Source organism: Pongo pygmaeus, chromosome 9 (genome assembly GCF_028885625.2).
Source record: "Pongo pygmaeus isolate AG05252 chromosome 9, NHGRI_mPonPyg2-v2.0_pri, whole genome shotgun sequence".
Taxonomy (NCBI): Eukaryota; Metazoa; Chordata; class Mammalia; order Primates; family Hominidae; genus Pongo; species Pongo pygmaeus.
This window is the reverse complement of record NC_072382.2, coordinates 72,926,815-72,946,936: the sequence shown is the minus strand read 5'-3', so window position 1 is coordinate 72,946,936 and position 20,122 is coordinate 72,926,815. Positions and strand designations below refer to the sequence as shown.

Genomic DNA, 20,122 nt, shown 5'->3' with positions numbered 1-20,122 from the left:
TGTCTTGAGGCAGAGGCTAATTTAGCCCAAGGATTCTAGGAGCCCATGATCTTATGACAGAGGTTATGAAACAAACAGTGGTTTACTAGACCATTACTGTGGGCCTCGGTGGAGACCTGGCAGAAATCAGGTCTCACTCAGCTATCACCATATTTTTTTATTATAGCTCAGTCTTAAGTCATTCCCTCTGCTCTTTCTGGGTGCTGGCCTATAGAGGGTACCTAAAGCTTCACACCCAGGGTTCCATGAGTCCAGGAATTGAGCCATGCAGGAATCTTGGCGCTCAGCTTTTTGTACAGTGTACACTGTGTCCTTAATTTAAAATAAAAAAAAAAAAAAGTGTTTGCTGGAGCTGTTAAGGATGGTGGCCTGGGGTTGCTGAATTCCAGGACTTTTAGAAGAGTCACCGGAATAGCTCAGAGTCCCCAGAACAGCCCAGAGTGGGGGCACTGAGAAGAGAGACAGCCCCACTCAGTGACTGCCTCCTGTTTGGCTTCTAGATGACCATGCTGCTCTTATACCACTCTACCATGAGCTCCAAAAGTCCCAGGGACTGGGAACAGTTTGAATATAAAATTCAGGTAAGCCCTTGTGCCTCCATGCCACCTAGCAGGCCTAGCCCATGCTTCACCTCATCTGACTAGTTTTTTTTTGAACAGCAGATACTGGTCTTTTTAAAATACAGTTATAGCAATTATTGCCATTCATCATAGAAAGTCTGGGAAACGTTGAAAAGCATGCAGAAGGAAATAACAGTTGCCGATAAACTCATTCCCAGAGTTTGCTAACTTTTTAAAGGATGTACTTTCAAGTCTTTTTTTATGTGCATATGTTTAACTGTAATGTGTTTTAGGATAATACATAGAAATTATTCTCTGTTCCTATATGTGTTTCTGTGTGTGTGTGTGTGTGTGTGTGTGTTTGGTTTTTTTTCCCCACAGAACTTTCACTTCATTTATCTCATCCTTTCCTCTGGTAGGGTCATCTGGAAGAGGCCAACATAGTTATATATAAAAGCTTCCTGGCCGGGCGTGGTGGCTCACGCCTATAGTCCCAGCACTTTGGGAGGCCGAGACAGGAGGATTGCTTGAGGCCAGGAGTTCAAGATCAGCCTGGGTAACATAGCGAGACCCTGTCTCAACAAAAAATATTTTTTTAAAAAAATGAGCTGGGTGTGGCAGTGTGTGTCTGTAGTTCTAGCTACTTGGGGAGCTGAGGAGGAGGAGTTGACTCTAGGAGTTGGAGGTTATAGTGAGCTATGATTGTGCCACTGTACTCCAGCCTGGGTGACAGAGCAAGATCTTGTTTCTTAACAACAATAACAATAAAAGCAACTTTCTGATTGTATTACTTTCCTTAACAGTCACTTCACTTGTGGTCAGGAGTGAAGTCAGTCAGGAACTCTGACTTCAGTACATCTTGAGGGGAGGTGGGAGGGAAGGGGGCAAGTGGGGTGAACATATCTGTGGTTGAATGTTGTTGGCTGGGTCATAGGACCTTAGCTCTGAGAGGGAGAATGGGATCCAGCAGGCTCCTAGGGCATGAGGGAGCCGGGGACTGGCACTGCCAGGGTGGAGCTCCTGGCAGCCATACCTTCAGAGGCCTAACACCTAAGTGATGCTCTTTTTCTCCCTGTGGCCCAGGCTGAGTTGGCTGTCATTCTTAAATTTGTGCTGGACCATGAGGACGGGCTAAACCTTAATGAGGACCTAGAGAACTTCCTACAGAAAGGTGAGTAGGTACACACTCCTGAGAATCCCCTCATCTCTGAAATGGGGAATACTAGGATCCTGAGTTGTCAAGAAGTACGGTGGGGGTTTGTTTCTGTCCCCAACACAAGGCAGAGTTGATGCTCAGGAAAAGTGTGTGTAATGGAGTAGGTCGATTTCTGGGCCATGTTGTATCATCTCAGTTCCTATGGAGCTCCTCCTTGCTGCCTGGCAGCAGTTATGTAGGATATTTACAAGTGATCATACCTACTTTTGTTTTTTATTTTTTAAACAATCATTACTCTAGGCTTAGAAGCTGAGAATACAGTCTTTTTATTTATATTTATATATATATTTTTTTGAGACAGAGTCTCTGTCGCCCAGGCTGGAGTGTAGTGGTGCGATCTCAGCTCACTGCAATCTCCACTTCCCGTGTTCAGGCAATTCTCCTGCTCAGCCTCCCGAGTAGCTGGGATTACAGGTGCACGCCACCACACCTGCCTAATTTTTGTATTCTCTGTAGAGACGGGGTTTCACCATGTTGATTAGGCTGGTCTCGAACTCCTGACATCAGGTGATCCACCCGCCTCGGCCTCCCAAAGTGTTAGGAATACAGGCATGAGCCACTGCGCCCGGCCCACAGTCTTTTAAAAAATGTTTTTCCTGTCATGTAGTGCATGTTCTAGGTGGAAAGGCAGATACATAAACCAGGAAATAATGATAAGTAATCTAAGTACGGAATATATCAACGGTCTCGGCTGGTACTACAGTAGAAAGAGTGATCATTCTGCTGGTCTTCTGATGAAGAGGTCAGCTGGTGGATGATAGGAATGTAAGAAGGAGGTCTAGGCGAGTTCTAGCCGTTGAGTTTGATGTTCCTTGTATTCAGGTTCCTCATGAGACCTTCAGGTGGAGATGTTGGAAATGTGAGTCCAGAATTCAAGAGCAGGCTCTGGACCAGAAGATAGGTTTGCAAGTCAGCATTGGATGGCCACTGAAGCCGTGGGCACTATGGGCAGAGCCAGGAGGCCCCATCAGATCTCTGGGAGCTTAGAGGGTGGGTAGAGGAGGGAGGAGCAGATGAGGAGACTTAAGAATGGGTGATTAGAGGTAGGAGAGTCCTACAAAAGTGGTCACGGAAACCACAGAAAGAGAAGGGTTTTGAGGAGGAGGGCATTTTGGAGGTGCAAGGCTTCAGGGGGGATGAATTCCAAATGGTGGCCAGTGGCTCTGATAGGAAAGGTTGTTGGGGGCTGCGAGGAGATCCTGCTCAGGGCTCCCCAAGCCGTCTCTGCAGTATGGACTTGAAGAAAAAGCTTGAGCACTTGGTGCAGTTTCTGAGCCAAAGGACACCCTCACTCCACTGTGCTCTGAGTAATGATGCTCAGATGGAAGCCCTGCACTTGATTTTGGTTAGAGACACGGAACTCTGGATAACCCAGACACCAGGTTTCAGGTTCTGCCCAGTGCCGTCCTTGGTAGTTTACATATAAGTATCCATGGATTCACTCCCACTAAGGCGAATTCTCAAATTGCATAAAGGTGCAAATCTTTTCACCTTCTTACTAACCTTTGTTGATTTATTTTGTCTATTTCTTACCCCCAGCTCCTGTGCCTTCTACCTGTTCTAGCACATTCCCTGAAGAGCTCTCCCCACCTAGCCACCAGGCCAAGAGGGAGATTCGCTTCCTAGAGCTACAGAAGGTTGCCTCCTCTTCCAGTGGGAACAAGTATGTTCTGGGCCTCTCCTCCTGGGATAGGGCCTCAGCATCCATCCATTCCTCACATTCCTCACATTCCTAAGATGTTGCCCAGCCTCTGGGAGTGCTTAGAGTATCCTGTAGATCTGGGATCTCCTCACCTCACCCAGTATTAATTGGGGGAATTGGTTGGGATTTGTCATGTGCAGAAGGCCTCCCTCAAAAGCTGTTTCCTGTTTATGGAATACCCTTCTTCCTCGGAGACTACAATGAAGTCCCTTCTCTTAGCACATCTCTGCAGAGCCAAGGAGAATATATCACTTTTTTTTTTCTGACAAAGAAATTAAGGCAGTGAGAAGAAAAGTTTTCCCAAGATCATGTAATGAGGCTTGAGGTAGCACTGCAAACAACCCAGGTGCACAGGCCTCCCAGCTGCTAGTGTGCACTTCCATAGACCCCGCTCCCTTCCTGCTGCCTGGTGCTGATTGCTTCAGATCTTAGGCTCTTACCAATGCATATGGGCCTTCTCCCTCCTCAGCTTTCTCTCAGGTTCTCCAGCTTCTCCCATGGGTGATATCCTGCAGACCCCACAGTTCCAGATGAGACGGCTGAAGAAGCAGCTTGCTGATGAGAGAAGTAATAGGGATGAGCTGGAGCTGGAGCTGGCTGAGAACCGCAAGCTCCTCACCGAGAAGGGTAGGTGGCTGGCACACTGGCAGATATGTGAATAGACTTGCCAGAAGGATGTCCCCTGGCCTCCCATATTGTCCCCTCTGCTGGCCCCTGGAGCTTAGAGCTCAGCCCTGGGCCTGTGGTCAGGCTGACCTCCTGGAAGCTAGGTTCTGTCTTTGTCCCCATCTTCTCTTTCCCTTAGATTGGATACCATATTCCTCCTCCTCCCTATGCCACCTCCTCCCTTCCCCTCCTGCACATAGTTCTGTGCTGATTCTCCTCTCCTCCTCCCTCCACTCTGGGCAGATGCACAGATAGCCATGATGCAGCAGCGCATTGACCGCCTAGCCCTGCTGAATGAGAAGCAGGCGGCCAGCCCACTGGAGCCCAAGGAGCTTGAGGAGCTGCGTGACAAGAATGAGAGGTACAGCTTTCTCTGCATTCCTTCCCAGGCCCCAGTCCCTCCCTGCACCCAGCCAGGAGCCCATACTCTCTTCTCACTGCTTCCCTCCCTCACAGCCTTACCATGCGGCTGCATGAAACCCTGAAGCAGTGCCAGGACCTGAAGACAGAGAAGAGCCAGATGGATCGCAAGATCAACCAGCTTTCGGAGGAGAATGGAGACCTTTCCTTTAAGGTTGGTGTTAAGGTGGCGTGTGCATGGAGGCCCCTCAGGGCTGAGGTGGTCTGGAAGGCTCCCCAAGAGAGGGTTGAGAAGAATGTCCCAGCACCTGTCTTATGCTTCAGTCTCTCCAGAGACCTGCATATTTTGCCCCTTTCCTTGTCCCATAATTGGCTGCTTCCCGGGTACTGGGTTGTGACCCTAAATTTTGATTTGTAGTTCTGAATTAGAGGTGTGATGGCTGTGATTGGTTTGTAGAGGGTTGGCAGGATAATTGGAGGCATCCAGCCCCTGGGGTTCTGGGAGCAGACAGCAGTGGTGGGGTCAGCGTTGACTCTGGGTGATGGGGATTCTCACTTGCCCGTCTCAGCTGCGGGAGTTTGCCAGTCATCTGCAGCAGCTACAGGATGCCCTCAATGAGCTGACGGAGGAGCACAGCAAGGCCACTCAGGAGTGGCTAGAGAAGCAGGCCCAGCTGGAGAAGGAGCTCAGCGCAGCCCTGCAGGACAAGGTAACCCTCTGCTGGGGTCACAGCCACAGTCTTGACCACATGTGCAAAGCTGAGTCCAGTTTACCACTGTGCTCTTCTGGGCCTTTGGGTATTAAGTTGCTTTCTCTTCAAGGTTCAATAGTGTGCTGTAATTGAAAGATTGTGGGCTTCAGTCTAGTACACCTTTTTTTTTTTTAACTTATTTTTTTTTTCCCCAGTCAATGCCCTCACTTTATAGTACACCTTTCAATCCTGTCTCTGCTGTTTACAAGATGTGGATCTTGGACAAGTTAATCAGTCTGTTTTTCTAAGCATCCTTTCCCTAAAATGGGAGTAGTAACGAGTAGCTGCCTCATCACCTATTATGAGAAAATGTACGTAAAGCACTTCACACATCGTGTAGTGTAAAGTAAGCTCTCAGTGAACCAGTTGTTATTGTTACTATTGGTAAGAACCCAATTTGGCCACTTACTAATAACCATGTAGCCCTTGATCAAGGCACTTAGCATCTGCTTCAGGTTCTTTCTCTGTAAGAGGAATAGTAATAGCTGCCTCCCACATTAGCTGGGTGTGGTGATTGATGCATGCCTGTAGTCCCAGCTACTCAGGAGGCTCAGACAGAAGAAGCTCTTGAACCTGGGAGGTGGAGGTTGCAGTAAGCCAAGATCTTGCCACTGCACTCCAGCCTAGGCGATAGAGCGAGACTCTGTCTCAAAAAAAAAAAAAAAAAAAAAAAAAAAAAATTCAGGGATGAACCCAGCATAGCCTATTGTAGGTGCTTAGTGAACAGTGGTGAAGAAGTGGGTTTGGGACTCGGGGGTGCTGCAGCTGCTGCCAGTGGTATTGCTGCCCAGAGGATGGTGGGCAGCTGGTGGTGATTTGGATAATCTAGGACTCAAGACTTATCTGAGGAAGGGTATACGATAAGGAAATTTGAAGTAAACTCAGCAGCCTTAGGGAAGTAGTAAGCAGGTTACATTATGACTTTATTCCGCCTTAGAACTAGGTCTAGAGAGTCAGGTCCCTCATGCTCCCAGTTCCATGGTTTCTGCTTTTTTCTAGGCCAGGGCAAAAGGAGATCTTGGTAACAAGATGATGGGCCCCATGTTTGTTGATGTTTACGAGGGCTTGTGTGGTAATCTGGTGCCTGTTCCCCCTCTCTGTTCACATGGGTCTCATTTACTCCCAGAAATGCCTTGAAGAGAAGAACGAAATCCTTCAAGGAAAACTTTCACAGCTGGAAGAACACTTGTCCCAGCTGCGGGAGAACCCACCCCAGGAGAAGGGTGAGGTGCTGGGTGATGTCTTGCAGGTAGGAATGCACAGGAAGACCTGTGTGCTGGGGGTTGGTGTGGACTCACATTCAGTACATTTGGGTTCCTGGTGTTCCTCCATTTCCAGAGGACGCTTGGTGACTGAGGAGTCATGCTGATCCCAATTTGTCTCTTTATACCACCAGCTGGAAACCTTGAAGCAAGAGGCAGCCACTCTTGCTGCAAACAACACACAGCTCCAAGCCAGGGTAGAGACGCTGGAGACTGAGCGAGGCCAGCAGGAAGCCAGGCTGCTTGCTGAGCGGGACCACTTTGAAGAAGAAAAGCAGCAGCTGTCTAGCCTGATCACCGACCTGCAGAGCTCCATCTCCAACCTCAGCCAGGCCAAGGAAGAGCTGGAGCAGGCCTCCCAGGCTCATGGGGTCCGGTTGACTGCCCAGGTGGCCTCTCTGACCTGTGAGCTCACCACACTCAATGCCACCATCCAGCAACAGGATCAAGAACTGGCTGGCCTGAAGCAGCAGGCCAAAGAGAAGCAGGCCCAGCTAGCACAGACCCTCCAACAGCAAGAACAGGCCTCCCAGGGCCTCCGCCACCAGGTGGAGCAGCTAAGCAGTAGCCTGAAGCAGAAGGAGCAGCAGTTGAAGGAGGTAGTGGAGAAGCAGGAGGCAACTAGGCGGGACCATGCCCAGCAACTGGCCACTGCTGCAGAGGAGCGAGAGGCCTCCTTAAGGGAGCGGGATGCGGCTCTCAAGCAGCTGGAGGCACTGGAGAAGGAGAAGGCTGCCAAGCTGGAGACTCTGCAGCAGCAACTTCAGGCGGCTAATGAAGCCCGGGACAGTGCCCAGACCTCAGTGACACAGGCCCAGCGGGAGAAGGCAGAGCTGAGCCAGAAGGTGGAGGAACTCCGGGCCTGTGTTGAGACAGCCCGCCAGGAACAGCATGAGGCCCAGGCCCAGGTTGCAGAGCTAGAGTTCCAGCTGCGGTCTGAGCAGCAAAAAGCAACTGAGAAAGAAAGGGTGGCCCAGGAGAAGGACCAGCTCCAGGAGCAGCTCCGGGCCCTCAAAGAGTCCTTGAAGGTCACCAAGGGCAGCCTTGAAGAGGAGAAGCGCAGGGCTGCAGATGCCCTGGAAGAGCAGCAGCGTTGTATCTCTGAGCTGAAGGCAGAGACCCGAAGCCTGGTGGAGCAGCATAAGCGGGAACAAAAGGAGCTGGAAGAAGAGAGGGCTGGGCGCAAGGGGCTGGAGGCTCGATTACAGCAGCTTGGGGAGGCCCATCAGGCTGAGACTGAAGTCCTGCGGCAGGAGCTGGCAGAGGCCATAGCTGCCCAGCGCACAGCTGAGAGTGAGTGTGAGCAGCTCGTCAAAGAAGTAGCTGCCTGGCGTGAGCGGTATGAGGATAGCCAGCAAGAGGAGGCACAGTACGGCGCCATGTTCCAGGAACAGCTGATGACTTTGAAGGAGGAATGTGAGAAGGCCCGCCAGGAGCTGCAGGAGGCAAAGGAGAAGGTGGCAGGCATAGAATCCCACAGCGAACTCCAGATAAGCCGGCAGCAGAATGAACTAGCTGAGCTCCATGCCAACCTGGCCAGAGCACTCCAGCAGGTCCAAGAGAAGGAAGTCAGGGCCCAGAAGCTTGCAGACGACCTCTCCACTCTGCAGGAAAAGATGGCTGCCACCAGCAAAGAGGTGGCCCGCTTGGAGACCTTGGTGCGCAAGGCAGGTGAGCAGCAGGAAACAGCCTCCCGGGAGTTAGTCAAGGAGCCTGCGAGGGCAGGAGACGGACAGCCCGAGTGGCTGGAAGAGCAACAGGGACGCCAGTTCTGCAGCACACAGGCAGCGCTGCAGGCTATGGAGCGGGAGGCAGAGCAGATGGGCAATGAGCTGGAGCGGCTGCGGGCTGCGCTGATGGAGAGCCAGGGGCAGCAGCAGGAGGAGCGTGGGCAGCAGGAAAGGGAGGTGGCGCGGCTGACCCAGGAGCGGGGCCGTGCCCAGGCTGACCTTGCCCTGGAGAAGGCGGCCAGAGCAGAGCTTGAGATGCGGCTGCAGAACGCCCTCAACGAGCAGCGTGTGGAGTTTGCTACCCTGCAAGAGGCACTGGCTCATGCCCTGACGGAAAAGGAAGGCAAGGACCAGGAGTTGGCCAAGCTTCGTGGTCTGGAGGCAGCCCAGATAAAAGAGCTGGAGGAACTTCGGCAAACCATGAAGCAGCTGAAGGAACAGCTGGCTAAGAAAGAAAAGGAGCACGCATCTGGCTCAGGAGCCCAATCCGAGGCTGCTGGCAGGACAGAGCCAACAGGCCCCAAGCTGGAGGCACTGCGGGCAGAGGTGAGCAAGCTGGAGCAGCAGTGCCAGCAGCAGCAGAAACAGGCTGACAGCCTGGAACGCAGCCTCGAGGCTGAGCGGGCCTCCCGGGCTGAGCGGGACAGTTCTCTGGAGACTCTGCGGGGCCAGTTAGAGGAGAAGGCCCAGGAGCTAGGGCACAGTCAGAGTGTCTTAGCCTCGGCCCAACAGGAGTTGGCTGCCCTCCGCACCAAGGTACAAGACCACAGCAAGGCTGAAGATGAGTGGAAGGCCCAGGTGGCCCGGGGCCGGCAAGAGGCTGAGAGGAAAAATAGTCTCATCAGCAGCTTGGAGGAGGAGGTGTCCATCCTGAATCGCCAGGTCCTGGAGAAGGAGGGGGAGAGCAAGGAGTTGAAGCAGCTGGTGATGGCTGAGTCAGAGAAGAGCCAGAAGCTGGAGGAGAGGCTGCGCCTGCTGCAGGCAGAGACAGCCAGCAACAGTGCCAGAGCTGCAGAACGCAGCTGTGCCCTTCGGGAGGAGGTGCAGAGCCTCCGGGAGGAGGCTGAGAAACAGCGGGTGGCTTCAGAGAACCTGCGGCAGGAGCTGACCTCACAGGCTGAACGTGCGGAGGAGCTGGGCCAAGAATTGAAGGCGTGGCAGGAGAAGTTCTTCCAGAAAGAGCAGGCCCTCTCCACCCTGCAGCTCGAGCACACCAGCACACAGGCCCTGGTGAGTGAGCTGCTGCCAGCTAAGCACCTCTGCCAGCAGCTGCAGGCCGAGCAGGCCGCTGCCGAGAAACGCCACCGTGAGGAGCTGGAGCAGAGCAAGCAGGCCGCTGGGGGACTGCGGGCAGAGCTGCTGCGGGCCCAGCGGGAGCTTGGGGAGCTGATTCCTCTGCGGCAGAAGGTGGCAGAGCAGGAGCGAACAGCTCAGCAGCTGCGGGCAGAGAAGGCCAGCTATGCAGAGCAGCTGAGCATGCTGAAGAAGGCGCATGGCCTGCTGGCAGAGGAGAACCGGGGGCTGGGTGAGCGGGCCAACCTTGGTCGGCAGTTTCTGGAAGTGGAGTTGGACCAGGCCCGGGAGAAGTATGTCCAAGAGTTGGCAGCCGTACGTGCTGATGCTGAGACCCGTCTGGCTGAGGTGCAGCGAGAAGCACAGAGCACTGCCCGGGAGCTGGAGGTGATGACTGCCAAGTATGAGGGTGCCAAGGTCAAGGTCCTGGAGGAGAGGCAGCGGTTCCAGGAAGAGAGGCAGAAACTCACTGCCCAGGTAAGGTACTCAGCCCAGCCACCCTCCCAAAGATCAGGAGCTGAGAGCGCAGGGACATTGATCCTCTGTGTTCCAGGGCCTCTGGCTCCTACACTGGAGTGTCTTGCCTTTCCTCATTCACTGGGTGGCAGAATAGGAGAGGTGGCTGGTGGAGTTCAAGTCTGTTGCCCCTGTCATCCTAAAGAAAATGTCAGTGGCCTCCCCTCCCCTGAAGGCTCTGTCACTAGAGAGTCAAGTTGTCATTACCACCAGCCTGTTCAGAGGCACACCTGCACTGGATGCCTCAGGAGCCGCTGGGGATTAGAATCAGCCTAACTGGCATTTTTAAACTTACTGTCAATCTAGCTCCTTAGGGGAAAGTATCAGAGCCTCAGTGAGGTCAGCCTGGCAGCAGGGCTGGTGCTTCTTTGGCCTCATCTCACTCTGTCTCTGTTGCTCCTCCCCCATGTACAGGTGGAGCAGCTAGAGGTATTTCAGAGAGAGCAAACTAAGCAGGTAATGCCTGAGGTCCTCGCTAAATGCTGGCTGCTTAAACGGTGACCAGTCTTGGTGCATGAGCCCGGCTGCAGCTTGCCTCCGCCAGCTCCTGTTGTGAACTGTTTGTGAAAGGGGCAGGGTCAAGCCATGGAATCCAGGCCCAGGCTGCCCAGGAGTGCGGTGTGCTGGGCTCTCTCAGGCCTCATCCCACCCGTCCCAGGTCGGCCTCTCCACCCTTCTGCACCTTCTCTCATTTGCCTATCAGGGACAAGGGGTAGCACTGACTTCATCTTTCCCACCCTGAACCAATGACAGACATAATCCTTGGGATTCTAAAACTTCCCAAGTACTGTGTCTAGTTAAGGATACCCAACTAAGAGGAACAGCAGAATTACCCTGTTGGCCTTGTTTAACATGGTGTCCCTTTTTCCCAGAGTACGGCTTTATGGAAGCCTTGAAGGTGATATGCGAGGCAGCCCCCACAGGTTAGGGAGGATTGTGGGCTTAGGACACTTGCCCATCACTTTCTGGGGCTCTAACCCCGAGCACAGCATAGAAATGTCTGTAGCAGGAAGACCGGGGATGAAGGAGCAGGAGGGGTCTATACCCGATGGGGGCGGGGGAGTGGGGGTCACATGGTCTGGCTGCCTCTTTCTCATGGGAATCATCTCTGTGTTGCCTGAGACATCGCGGCTATAGAGCTGGTGTTAAGAGCACCCTTTCTCCATCACTCTCCTACCCAGCCACCCCAGGACTGCTGAAAAATTGGACCCTCCTCTTCCTCTAAGGAGCCTGTGATAGTGGGGGACAATCAAAGTGAATAGCAAACAGTTAGCAATGGAGCCCTTACCTCTCCCCTGTGCTGCCTGGTCATGCTTGAACTCCTAGAATGCTTGGAGCAGCCAAGGGTGCATGGGGCTGTTATGTTCTCTTTTCCCCTACTCCCTGTGCTCTTCCTCTTTGTAGGAGTGGGGTGGGCTTTGGAGTACATGTGCTGCCCCTGCTCTTGTCTTCCAGCAATCTGTTCCCCAATGCTAACCACAGCAGTCATGCTGCTAGCACCACCCCTAACGGCCTGTGGATGTTGGGAAGAGGTCTGAGCATCTGTGGGCTTGGGCTTTGGCAGTTTCTGGGAGGGAGGCATGGGAATTCATTGAGTATGTCTACTAGAATTACAGACTAGGTCCTGGGAAGGTTGCGGCTGCAGAGTGGTGGCAGCAGCAGGGTGGTGGTGAGGTGTCAGCTCCCCAGAGTCAATTCTCCTGATTCTGGAGGTGACGGGGGTTGGGCAGGCCTCTGTCTCTGCAGGCTCAGGGTAGAGGCAAGTATGGACAGGTGGCCCTGGCAACATCTATGTGTTAGGTTGCCTCATTCAGGCCCTGCAAAGCAGCCTGGGCAGCAGGCCGTTCCCTAATTGGAGGCCAGAGAAAGGGCCTGAGTTTATTCTGGGAACACTGGGGATCCTGGTCTGTGAAACCCCATGATGGGTGGACATCCAGGATGAACATCCAGGGGAAGTCCTCCTGAGTCTTCTGTCCTCCTCTTCCCTCCCCAGGTGGAAGAACTGAGTAAGAAACTGGTTGAGTCTGACCAGGCCAGCAAGGTGCAGCAGCAGAAGCTGAAGGTGGGGCAGCTGGGGGAATGGGTCTGGCCTCTGGACAGGGGAGGGAAGCTATTCTCTAAGCCCTCGGGCCGTGGGGGGTGTCGGGGCAGAGGAGGGGCACCCTGCATTCCAGGCAGCCCTCCTAGGAAGCCTGTGGCTTAGAAGCCCCTGCATGTGTCTTCAGGGAGCTCTCAAGAGACAACCAGGGTGGTTCCCATCTCTCAACTGTCACTGTCCACTTCAGCAGCTACTAGTCATGTGTGGTTATTGAAATTTATTAAAGTAAATCCAGTTCTTCCATCACACTAGCTACACTGTGCCCCTGTTCAGTAGCTACACGTGGTTAGTGGCTGCTGTATTGGACAGCGCAGATACAGAACATTCCACCATTGCATAAAGTTCTGTTGGACAATGTTAAGTCTAGATAGTCTGGGCAGGGAAAGAACGAGAGTGTCACCAGTGTTGAATATTACAGTGCAGTTTAATAACATTCTTAATGCTTTCAACTGTGTCACCTTCTTTGGTTTAATACTTGCTTTTTGCGGTTCTAGGCTTCACAGCCTTCAGTCAGGGGCAAAGGAATTGGGCACCAGTGGCATTGGGACTCACTAAAGCCCTGGTGGGTCCTAGGAGTTGGTGGGAGCTCAGAGCTTCATTTCTCCTGCTCACCTTCATACCGTGGGGCCACAGCATGTCTTGATCGCAATAAACAAATGTTTATTCTGCTCCTTGTGGGGCCTGTCCTATGTTAGGAGAGGCAAAGCGGAGATGCTTCTATCTACAGCAAAGCACTTGCTGGCCTTGCAGATGGACAGAGAATCAGGCCCTCCTAAGGAGTTATGGTCTGGACAGGAGGCAGTGTGGGCATCATAAATAAGCCCCCACGGGCTTTTAGAGTTAGGTGGACCAAATCTTACTCTGCCATTTAGTCACTGTTACTCTGGTCAATTTGCTTAAATCTCTGAACTCAGTTTCCTCCTCTGAAAAGAGGATGAAGTGACTTCTGAGAGTGGCTTTGAGGAGAAACAAGTTCCCCTGTCCTAAGAGAGCTCACATGCCAAGTGCCTTACTCTAGGCTCTGCACCTGGGTGTTCCCCGAGGATTGGTTCCCTTCCTCCTAGGGGAGATTGTGTGTGCATGCAAAGAGGGTGTGACACTTTGTGTCTAGTCTCAAAGAAGGCAAAGATAGGGCAGGAGCTGGTCAGGGAAAGGCCACTACGGATGTGGACTGAAGGGTGTGTGGGCTTCAGGTTCAGTAGACTGTAGTCGGGCAGAGTGTATTTGGGGTGGTGTGGTTTTCTTCCGCTTCCTAAGAAAGTGCAGGAGTCTGAAGCACCTGTGGAGCCCCAGTGGCTGGTGCAGATAAGCGGACTTGGGTAGAGCTGCCAGACCAGCTTTCCTGAGTAGCCTTTCTTCTCAGGCTGTCCAGGCTCAGGGAGGCGAGAGCCAGCAGGAGGCCCAGCGCCTCCAGGCCCAGCTGAATGAACTGCAAGCCCAGTTGAGCCAGAAGGAGCAGGCAGCTGAGCACTATAAGCTGCAGGTAAGGATCCCAGCCCCAGCCCATGCCACCTTCCTCCTGCCCTTCAGCCTCTACCCCACCCACCCACCCACCCTCTCTGCCCACAGATGGAGAAAGCCAAAACCCATTATGATGCCAAGAAGCAGCAGAACCAAGAGCTGCAGGAGCAGCTGCGGAGCCTGGAGCAGCTGCAGAAGGAAAACAAAGAGCTGCGAGCTGAAGCTGAACGGCTGGGCCATGAGCTACAGCAGGCTGGGCTGAAGACCAAGGAAGCTGAACAGACCTGCCGCCACCTTACTGCCCAGGTGCGCAGCCTGGAGGCACAGGTAAGAATTTGGCTGGCAGAGTCACCTCACTCCTATTCCACTGGACCCCTGTGCCCTCTCCTCCTAGGCCACTGCTGCCTTAAGCTTTTCTTCACTCTCCCCCTGGCCCTCTCCTTCTCAGGTTGCCCATGCAGACCAGCAGCTTCGAGACCTGGGCAAATTCCAGGTGGCAACTGATGCTTTAAAGAGCCGTGAGCCCCAGGCTAAGCCCCAGCTGGACTTGAGTATTGACAGCCTGGATCTGAGCTGCGAGGAGGGGACCCCACTCAGTATCACCAGGTCAGGAGGTGGCCTTCCTCCCTATGTCTGTTTATGGAGTGCCTGCTGTTTATCAGGCTGTATCCTAGTGAGATAAATAAGATGTGATCTAAATTTATTCTTAGAGAAGAATAAAGAAAAACAGGTATTATACCAGATGTCTATTTAGGGCACAGTTGGAATAAAAAGCAAGTGGTCAAGAAAGGCTTCGTGGAAGCTATCGCTCCTGCTGAGTCTTGAAAGCATTCATAGGTGTGTGTGCCAGGCTGACAGAGAAGAGCAGTGTGAACAGAGGCTGTGAAAGAGCCTGACTAAGCTGAGATGCGAGGCCAGGAAGGCCCATTGGAGACCGGCTATTAAGACTCGATCCTAAAGGCATTGAGGAAACCTTGGTGGCTGTAATTGAAAGGTTTAGGGGGGAAAAAAAGGAACCTTGGAAGAATTTGAAACTGAAGAGTACATGGTTAATTTGCATCTTAAAAAGATTATTCTAATAGCCAGTATAGAAGACTGGAAAAATGTTTTTATTAAACACTTACATTGTACTTATTTTGTGCTAGACATAAAGCACTCATAACAATTATACCTGATTTATCCCCCAACAACCCTCTGAGGTAGGTTTATTCTGTCTCCTTTAACGGATGAATCTGGGGCATAGAGGGGCAGTCACTTGCCCAAGGTCCCCCAGTGGTAGAGCTGGGGTTTGACCCTGGGCAGCCTGGCCTGAGTTCTTGGCTTGTCACCACTCATCTGCCTCTGTCAGTGCCATGATGAGTCTAGGTGAGAGGAGATGAAGCAGACCAGGGAAAGGACATGAGCATGGAGGGGGGTGTGGTTAGGAGAGCTGTTCAGGAAGCTTGGTGATTGGGCTTGCCAAGCAGGACAACATTGGATTATGCCCATGTTCATGGCTTGGGGGCCTGAGTGGGGGGCGCTCCTATTCACTGAAATGGGAGATGCAGGAGGAAGAACAGAGAAGTGGGCTTAGATTGGGATGTGTTTGCTGTGAAGCAGCCATGGGCATCTGGTGGGGATGGGACATCTGGGTCTGGGCATTGCCACTATGAGGAGCTATTAGGAGAAGCCAGGGGAGTGGACTGAAAGGAAGGCCCAGGTCAAGGGCTTTCCTTGGTACCTCTGAAAAATCAGATGGGCTGCTTGACTTCATCTGCTTGTAGTTAAGTATGGGAAATGGTCACTTTCGAAAAGGGCTGGACAAAATGCCTTCTAGCCTGAAGGACTGTACCTCAGCAGGTTTCCTTTCCGTAGCAAGCTGCCTCGTACCCAGCCAGACGGCACCAGCGTCCCTGGAGAACCAGCCTCACCTATCTCCCAGCGCCTGCCCCCCAAGGTAGAATCCCTGGAGAGTCTCTACTTCACTCCCATCCCTGCTCGGAGTCAGGCCCCCCTGGAGAGCAGCCTGGACTCCCTGGGAGACGTCTTCCTGGACTCGGGTCGTAAGACCCGCTCCGCTCGTCGGCGCACCACGCAGATCATCAACATCACCATGACCAAGGTCAGGCTGCTGGGACAGGGGCTGCAGGGCAGCAATTCCCACTTCCTCTCAAGGGCGTCTTTGCACTGGGCAGTCAGTCAGGAGCAGGGAGGGATGAGCAGCCAGTCCATGTTACAGTGGGAAAGCTGAGAGGTCTTAAAAAGGGCAGTGACTTGGTTAGGGGCACTTCTGAAGAAAAAGGCAGGGCTGGGATTAGATCCCTGCCTCCTGACTAAGTCTAGCATTCTCTCCATGCGTAGCACTGAGCCTGTGCAGAGTGAAGGGAGAGAACATGGCGAAGCTGCAGCCCATCCTGTGCCTCTCGGCATGCCCCATGCAGCTGAGAGGCATTGTTGCTGCTCAGTGGACTGCCCGCCAGGCTGCAGGCCCTTGCCTTTGTTTCCACATCTTGAAGGGGAGGTTTGGGAGGAGGGGAGAGGGGCCCCTGGTACAGCAGGGGGGACCTGTGTGTTCAGGGTATCCCCTGCTACCAAGAAGTTGGGGAAGTTCTGGAAGATGGTAAGGGCCCTGGAAGTTTGGACTGAGGGACAGCAGAGGCTGTGGGATGAGCCTGACTAGTCAGGAGACATGGGGCCTAGCCCCATCTCTGATACTTCCTAGCAGTGTGATTTGGGGCTAGTCACTTTATTTCTTTGCACTTCACCTCTAAAATGGGCTGATAAACACTCTGCATTCCCTACCTCAAAGCATTATGAATAGACTCCATGAAAAAAATGCATAGAAAAGAGTCTTGACAACATCAGCACCACCTTGTGAGGGCTTCTGTTGACAAGGCCCATTTCTTGCAGACACACACTTTAAGGACCTTTGCAAAGCAGTTGGGAACACATGGTTGTGCCGTGGGATCTGAGGGCTTCGGGAGGGAATGGGAGGCTTCTGTACAGTGCCAGGGCCCACCCCACTGCAACAGATTCACTCTCTCTTCCAGAAGCTAGATGTGGAAGAGCCAGACAGCGCCAACTCATCCTTCTATAGCACACGGTCTGCTCCTGCTTCCCAGGCTAGCCTGCGAGCCACCTCCTCTACTCAGTCTCTAGCTCGCCTGGGTTCTCCCGATTATGGCAACTCAGCCCTGCTCAGCTTGCCTGGCTACCGCCCCACCACTCGCAGTTCTGCTCGTCGCTCCCAGGCCGGGGTGTCCAGTGGGGCCCCTCCAGGTGAGGGGACTACAGGGACTTACTAAACCCCAAAATTAGACTGGAAGGTGGATCGTGGCACAGGGAAAAGAGGAAAGCTTTTTAAAAATCCAAGGCTGGCCTCCTTGCTACCGTCTAGCTCCACCTGCCCCTCCTTCCTGCAGCCTCAGGGCCTTCCTTACCTGCCCATCTAGGGGCTGGCTGTGTTGGGGGCACTCTTAGCCAGAGTTAAGGGCCCGGGATTCCCAGCACAATTCTGACACTTAGCTGTGGAGAGTCCTCCGTGCCCTTCTCAGGCGGTGATGGGCTGCTGGAAAGGCCAGGCTGGCCAGACTGTTCTTGGAAGCTCTTGTCCTTTGGGCACCAGGGCGCCCCTGGGAATTAATTCCCAGTCCTTAATTCATTCCTCTGGGTGTTGGGCACCAAGTCTTAGTGGGTGAATAAGATGTAGTAGCAGTCTCTGCGTGTGACCTCTTCTGCCCTCTCCAGGGAGAAGGTGGTGAGCAAGCCCCTAGGATAGAAATAGTCTGTGTGCCGTACTCCTGCACCTGCGGCACTGAATCAGACTGGTGTGCTGGGCTTCAAGTGTATGGGGTAGGTGGCAGCAAAGGCTGGCAAGATGCCAGGCCCAGCAGGTGCCCTGCCGACTCCGGGCTCATTTGTTCCCACTTCCCTGCCCTCCACAGGAAGGAACAGCTTCTACATGGGCACTTGCCAAGATGAGCCTGAGCAGCTGGATGACTGGAACCGCATTGCAGAGCTGCAGCAGCGCAATCGAGTGTGTCCCCCACACCTGAAGACCTGCTATCCCCTGGAGTCCAGGGTGAGCCCTGGGGTCACTGTGCAGGGCCTCCCATCCCTGTCCTCCCTTGGAATCCCACCTGCTGATCTAGCCTGAGCACTAGGGCCCTGGATCGCTGACTGGCCGAGGAGAGGGAGGGTGACCTTCTCATGTTTCCAGGTGGAACAGACAGCCAGGAGGGCACTCAGGGGTGAAGTCCCTGGGGGTGGGCAGGAGCTCAGAGAGGAATCTGGTCAGGACTGCACTGTTTGTGGCCATTTGCCCAGGGCGTAGGTAGAAAGCAGAACACGAAAGGAGGCCTCGTGAGGTAGGAAGGGTCCGCCTACCATAAGTGTTGGGCGAGTGCAGAGTTCTGGGACAGCCCCAGGTCCTCCTCCATCTCCATACAGCCATGGTCCACTGACCGCCTCTTCCACCCATGCAGCCTTCCCTGAGCCTGGGCACCATCACAGATGAGGAGATGAAAACCGGAGACCCCCAGGAGACCCTGCGCCGAGCCAGCATGCAGCCAATCCAGATAGCCGAGGGCACTGGCATCACCACCCGGCAGCAGCGCAAACGGGTCTCCCTAGAGCCCCACCAGGGCCCTGGAACTCCTGAGGTAGGCGCAGTGGCTCCTGGGTGTTGCTCCAGCACTGTGCCCAGGTCAGGCCCAGCTCATCAAGGACTAAAGGGAGCCTTCTCTCTCCTTCCCTCTTTCCCCTCTCCTTCCCTCTCTCCAAGGGCCTGACCCATGGATGGGAACTGTTGGGAAGGGAAGGCTCTGGCCCAGAGTTGGGAAGGGGAGCAGGTTGCACAAGTTGACTTATAAGGTCCACTCAGCTCTGAGAGGACAAGACGCCTGGCTTCAGATGTGACTCCTCTTGCTACTGTCTGCCTAACTGTCCTCTTCCCCATAGTCTAAGAAGGCCACCAGCTGTTTCCCACGCCCCATGACTCCCCGAGACCGACATGAAGGGCGCAAACAGAGCACTACTGAGGCCCAGAAGAAAGCAGCTCCAGCTTCTACTAAACAAGTGAGGCTGGGGCTGAAGGGGGATGAAGCGACGCCCTGGCAGGACCTTGCTGGTAGAGCGTGGCACAGCATGCTGGCCTGGGAAGGCAGCATTGGGTCTCCCGGTCTGACAGCCCTTCTTTGCAGGCTGACCGGCGCCAGTCGATGGCCTTCAGCATCCTCAACACACCCAAGAAGCTAGGGAACAGCCTTCTGCGGCGGGGAACCTCAAAGAAGGCCCTGTCCAAGGCTTCCCCCAACACTCGCAGTGGAACCCGCCGTTCTCCGCGCATTGCCACCACCACAGCCAGCGCTGCCACTGCTGCCATTGCTGCCACCCCTCGAGCCAAGGGCAAGGTAGAGGCACCGGCAGGATGGGGGAGGGAAACCTGATGAGAGCATGAGCACCCCCCAGACCGCCCCATCAAGTAGCATCCAAGACGGGGCCATGCCAGGCTGCTGGAGGGTGTGGGGTAAGAGGTGTCCCTGTCCTGGAAGCTTCTCTCCAAGGAGAGAAGACAGATGGCCCCATTCTCATGGAGAGCACCCAGAGCTGCTCAGGCACAGCCAGCAACTGATAACCCTGGGGCTCACAAGGGAGGCGATCCAGACAGGGGCGTGGGAGCAGGAAGAGATCTTCCAAGCCAGTGGGTGCAGGCTGGTATCGCAAGTTCTCATCTGGCCACGTGACTGTGTCTCTTTCAGGCAAAGCACTAAAGGGCCAGTACCAGTGAGTGGCCCCACCTGTGTCCCCGATGCTGACCTCACCTGGTCCTCCACCTACTGTCCCTTTCAGTGCCTTCTCTCAGCTCCCAGGCCAACAGTAGCCAAACCCCTAGAGACAGTGATGCCTGCCCACACCCTGGCCTGGTCCCTGGACCTTCACTGGCGCCTTCTCGGAGCTGGCCCAGGGGGCCTGGAGCATGGACAGTGTGGGCGCTCTCCCTACCTACCTTGCCTCCTTTTTTCTTAAAGCAAAGTCACTTCTCCATCACAATCAGATTTGAGGCTGGTTTTGATGGCTGGGTCCTTGGGCCTGGCCAGTCTTCCTCTTAGCCTCTGGATCTAGAAGGGACCATAAGAGGAATAGGCCCTGGTTCCTGCTGTCCTGGTGGCTGGGCCTAGCAGGGGCCCTCACTCTTGAAGTCCAGGACTGGGTCTGACCTGGTGGGAGCACCTGCCAGACGATGCTCTTTCCCAGGACGGATGGGCCCTGTGTCTCAGGAGTGGGGTTGGGGGACAGCCTTCAGCGGCAGCTCACACCCTACCTTCCCCAGACTTGCACTGGGGTGGGATTTGGAGTGATGGGAAGGTTTTTAAGGGCCGGGGATGGATCTTTTCTAAATGTTATTACTTGTAAATAAAGTCTATTTTTCTCCCGTGAGTACTGAGTTGCCTTGATCTATGTGGGAAAAGGAGGGGAAATATAGGCTCTTTGGAGCCTACCTTGTTCCCGCTGAGTCTTCCAGACCA

General features: G+C 53.9%; 1 protein-coding gene across 49 annotated transcripts in view; it reads left to right on the top strand.

Moving 5' to 3' along the window:
• NUMA1 (nuclear mitotic apparatus protein 1) overlaps positions 1–20,033 on the top strand; it is a 77,691-nt gene extending 57,658 nt beyond the window's left edge. For 16 of the 49 annotated variants that reach the window (XM_063671983.1, XM_063671986.1, XM_063671990.1 and 13 more), the window contains 20 exons: positions 501–581; positions 1,644–1,731; positions 3,316–3,439; positions 3,948–4,105; positions 4,388–4,505; positions 4,601–4,718; positions 5,074–5,214; positions 6,383–6,505; positions 6,653–10,018; positions 10,472–10,513; positions 12,051–12,119; positions 13,519–13,638; positions 13,725–13,943; positions 14,065–14,222; positions 15,471–15,717; positions 16,646–16,874; positions 17,540–17,676; positions 18,080–18,256; positions 18,555–18,671; positions 18,797–20,033. In XM_063671983.1, the coding sequence (XP_063528053.1) occupies positions 501–581; positions 1,644–1,731; positions 3,316–3,439; positions 3,948–4,105; positions 4,388–4,505; positions 4,601–4,718; positions 5,074–5,214; positions 6,383–6,505; positions 6,653–10,018; positions 10,472–10,513; positions 12,051–12,119; positions 13,519–13,638; positions 13,725–13,943; positions 14,065–14,222; positions 15,471–15,717; positions 16,646–16,874; positions 17,540–17,676; positions 18,080–18,256; positions 18,555–18,671; positions 18,797–19,042 (6,078 nt within the window). In that variant the 3' untranslated portion in view covers positions 19,043–20,033. The remainder of the gene's footprint in view (positions 1–500; positions 582–1,643; positions 1,732–3,315; positions 3,440–3,947; positions 4,106–4,387; positions 4,506–4,600; positions 4,719–5,073; positions 5,215–6,382; positions 6,506–6,652; positions 10,019–10,471; positions 10,514–12,050; positions 12,120–13,518; positions 13,639–13,724; positions 13,944–14,064; positions 14,223–15,470; positions 15,718–16,645; positions 16,875–17,539; positions 17,677–18,079; positions 18,257–18,554; positions 18,672–18,796) is intronic. The other 33 variants (XM_054440047.2, XM_054440055.2, XM_054440048.2 and 30 more) reach the window with 7 other exon arrangements.
• The last annotated feature ends 89 nt before the right edge of the window (positions 20,034–20,122 follow it).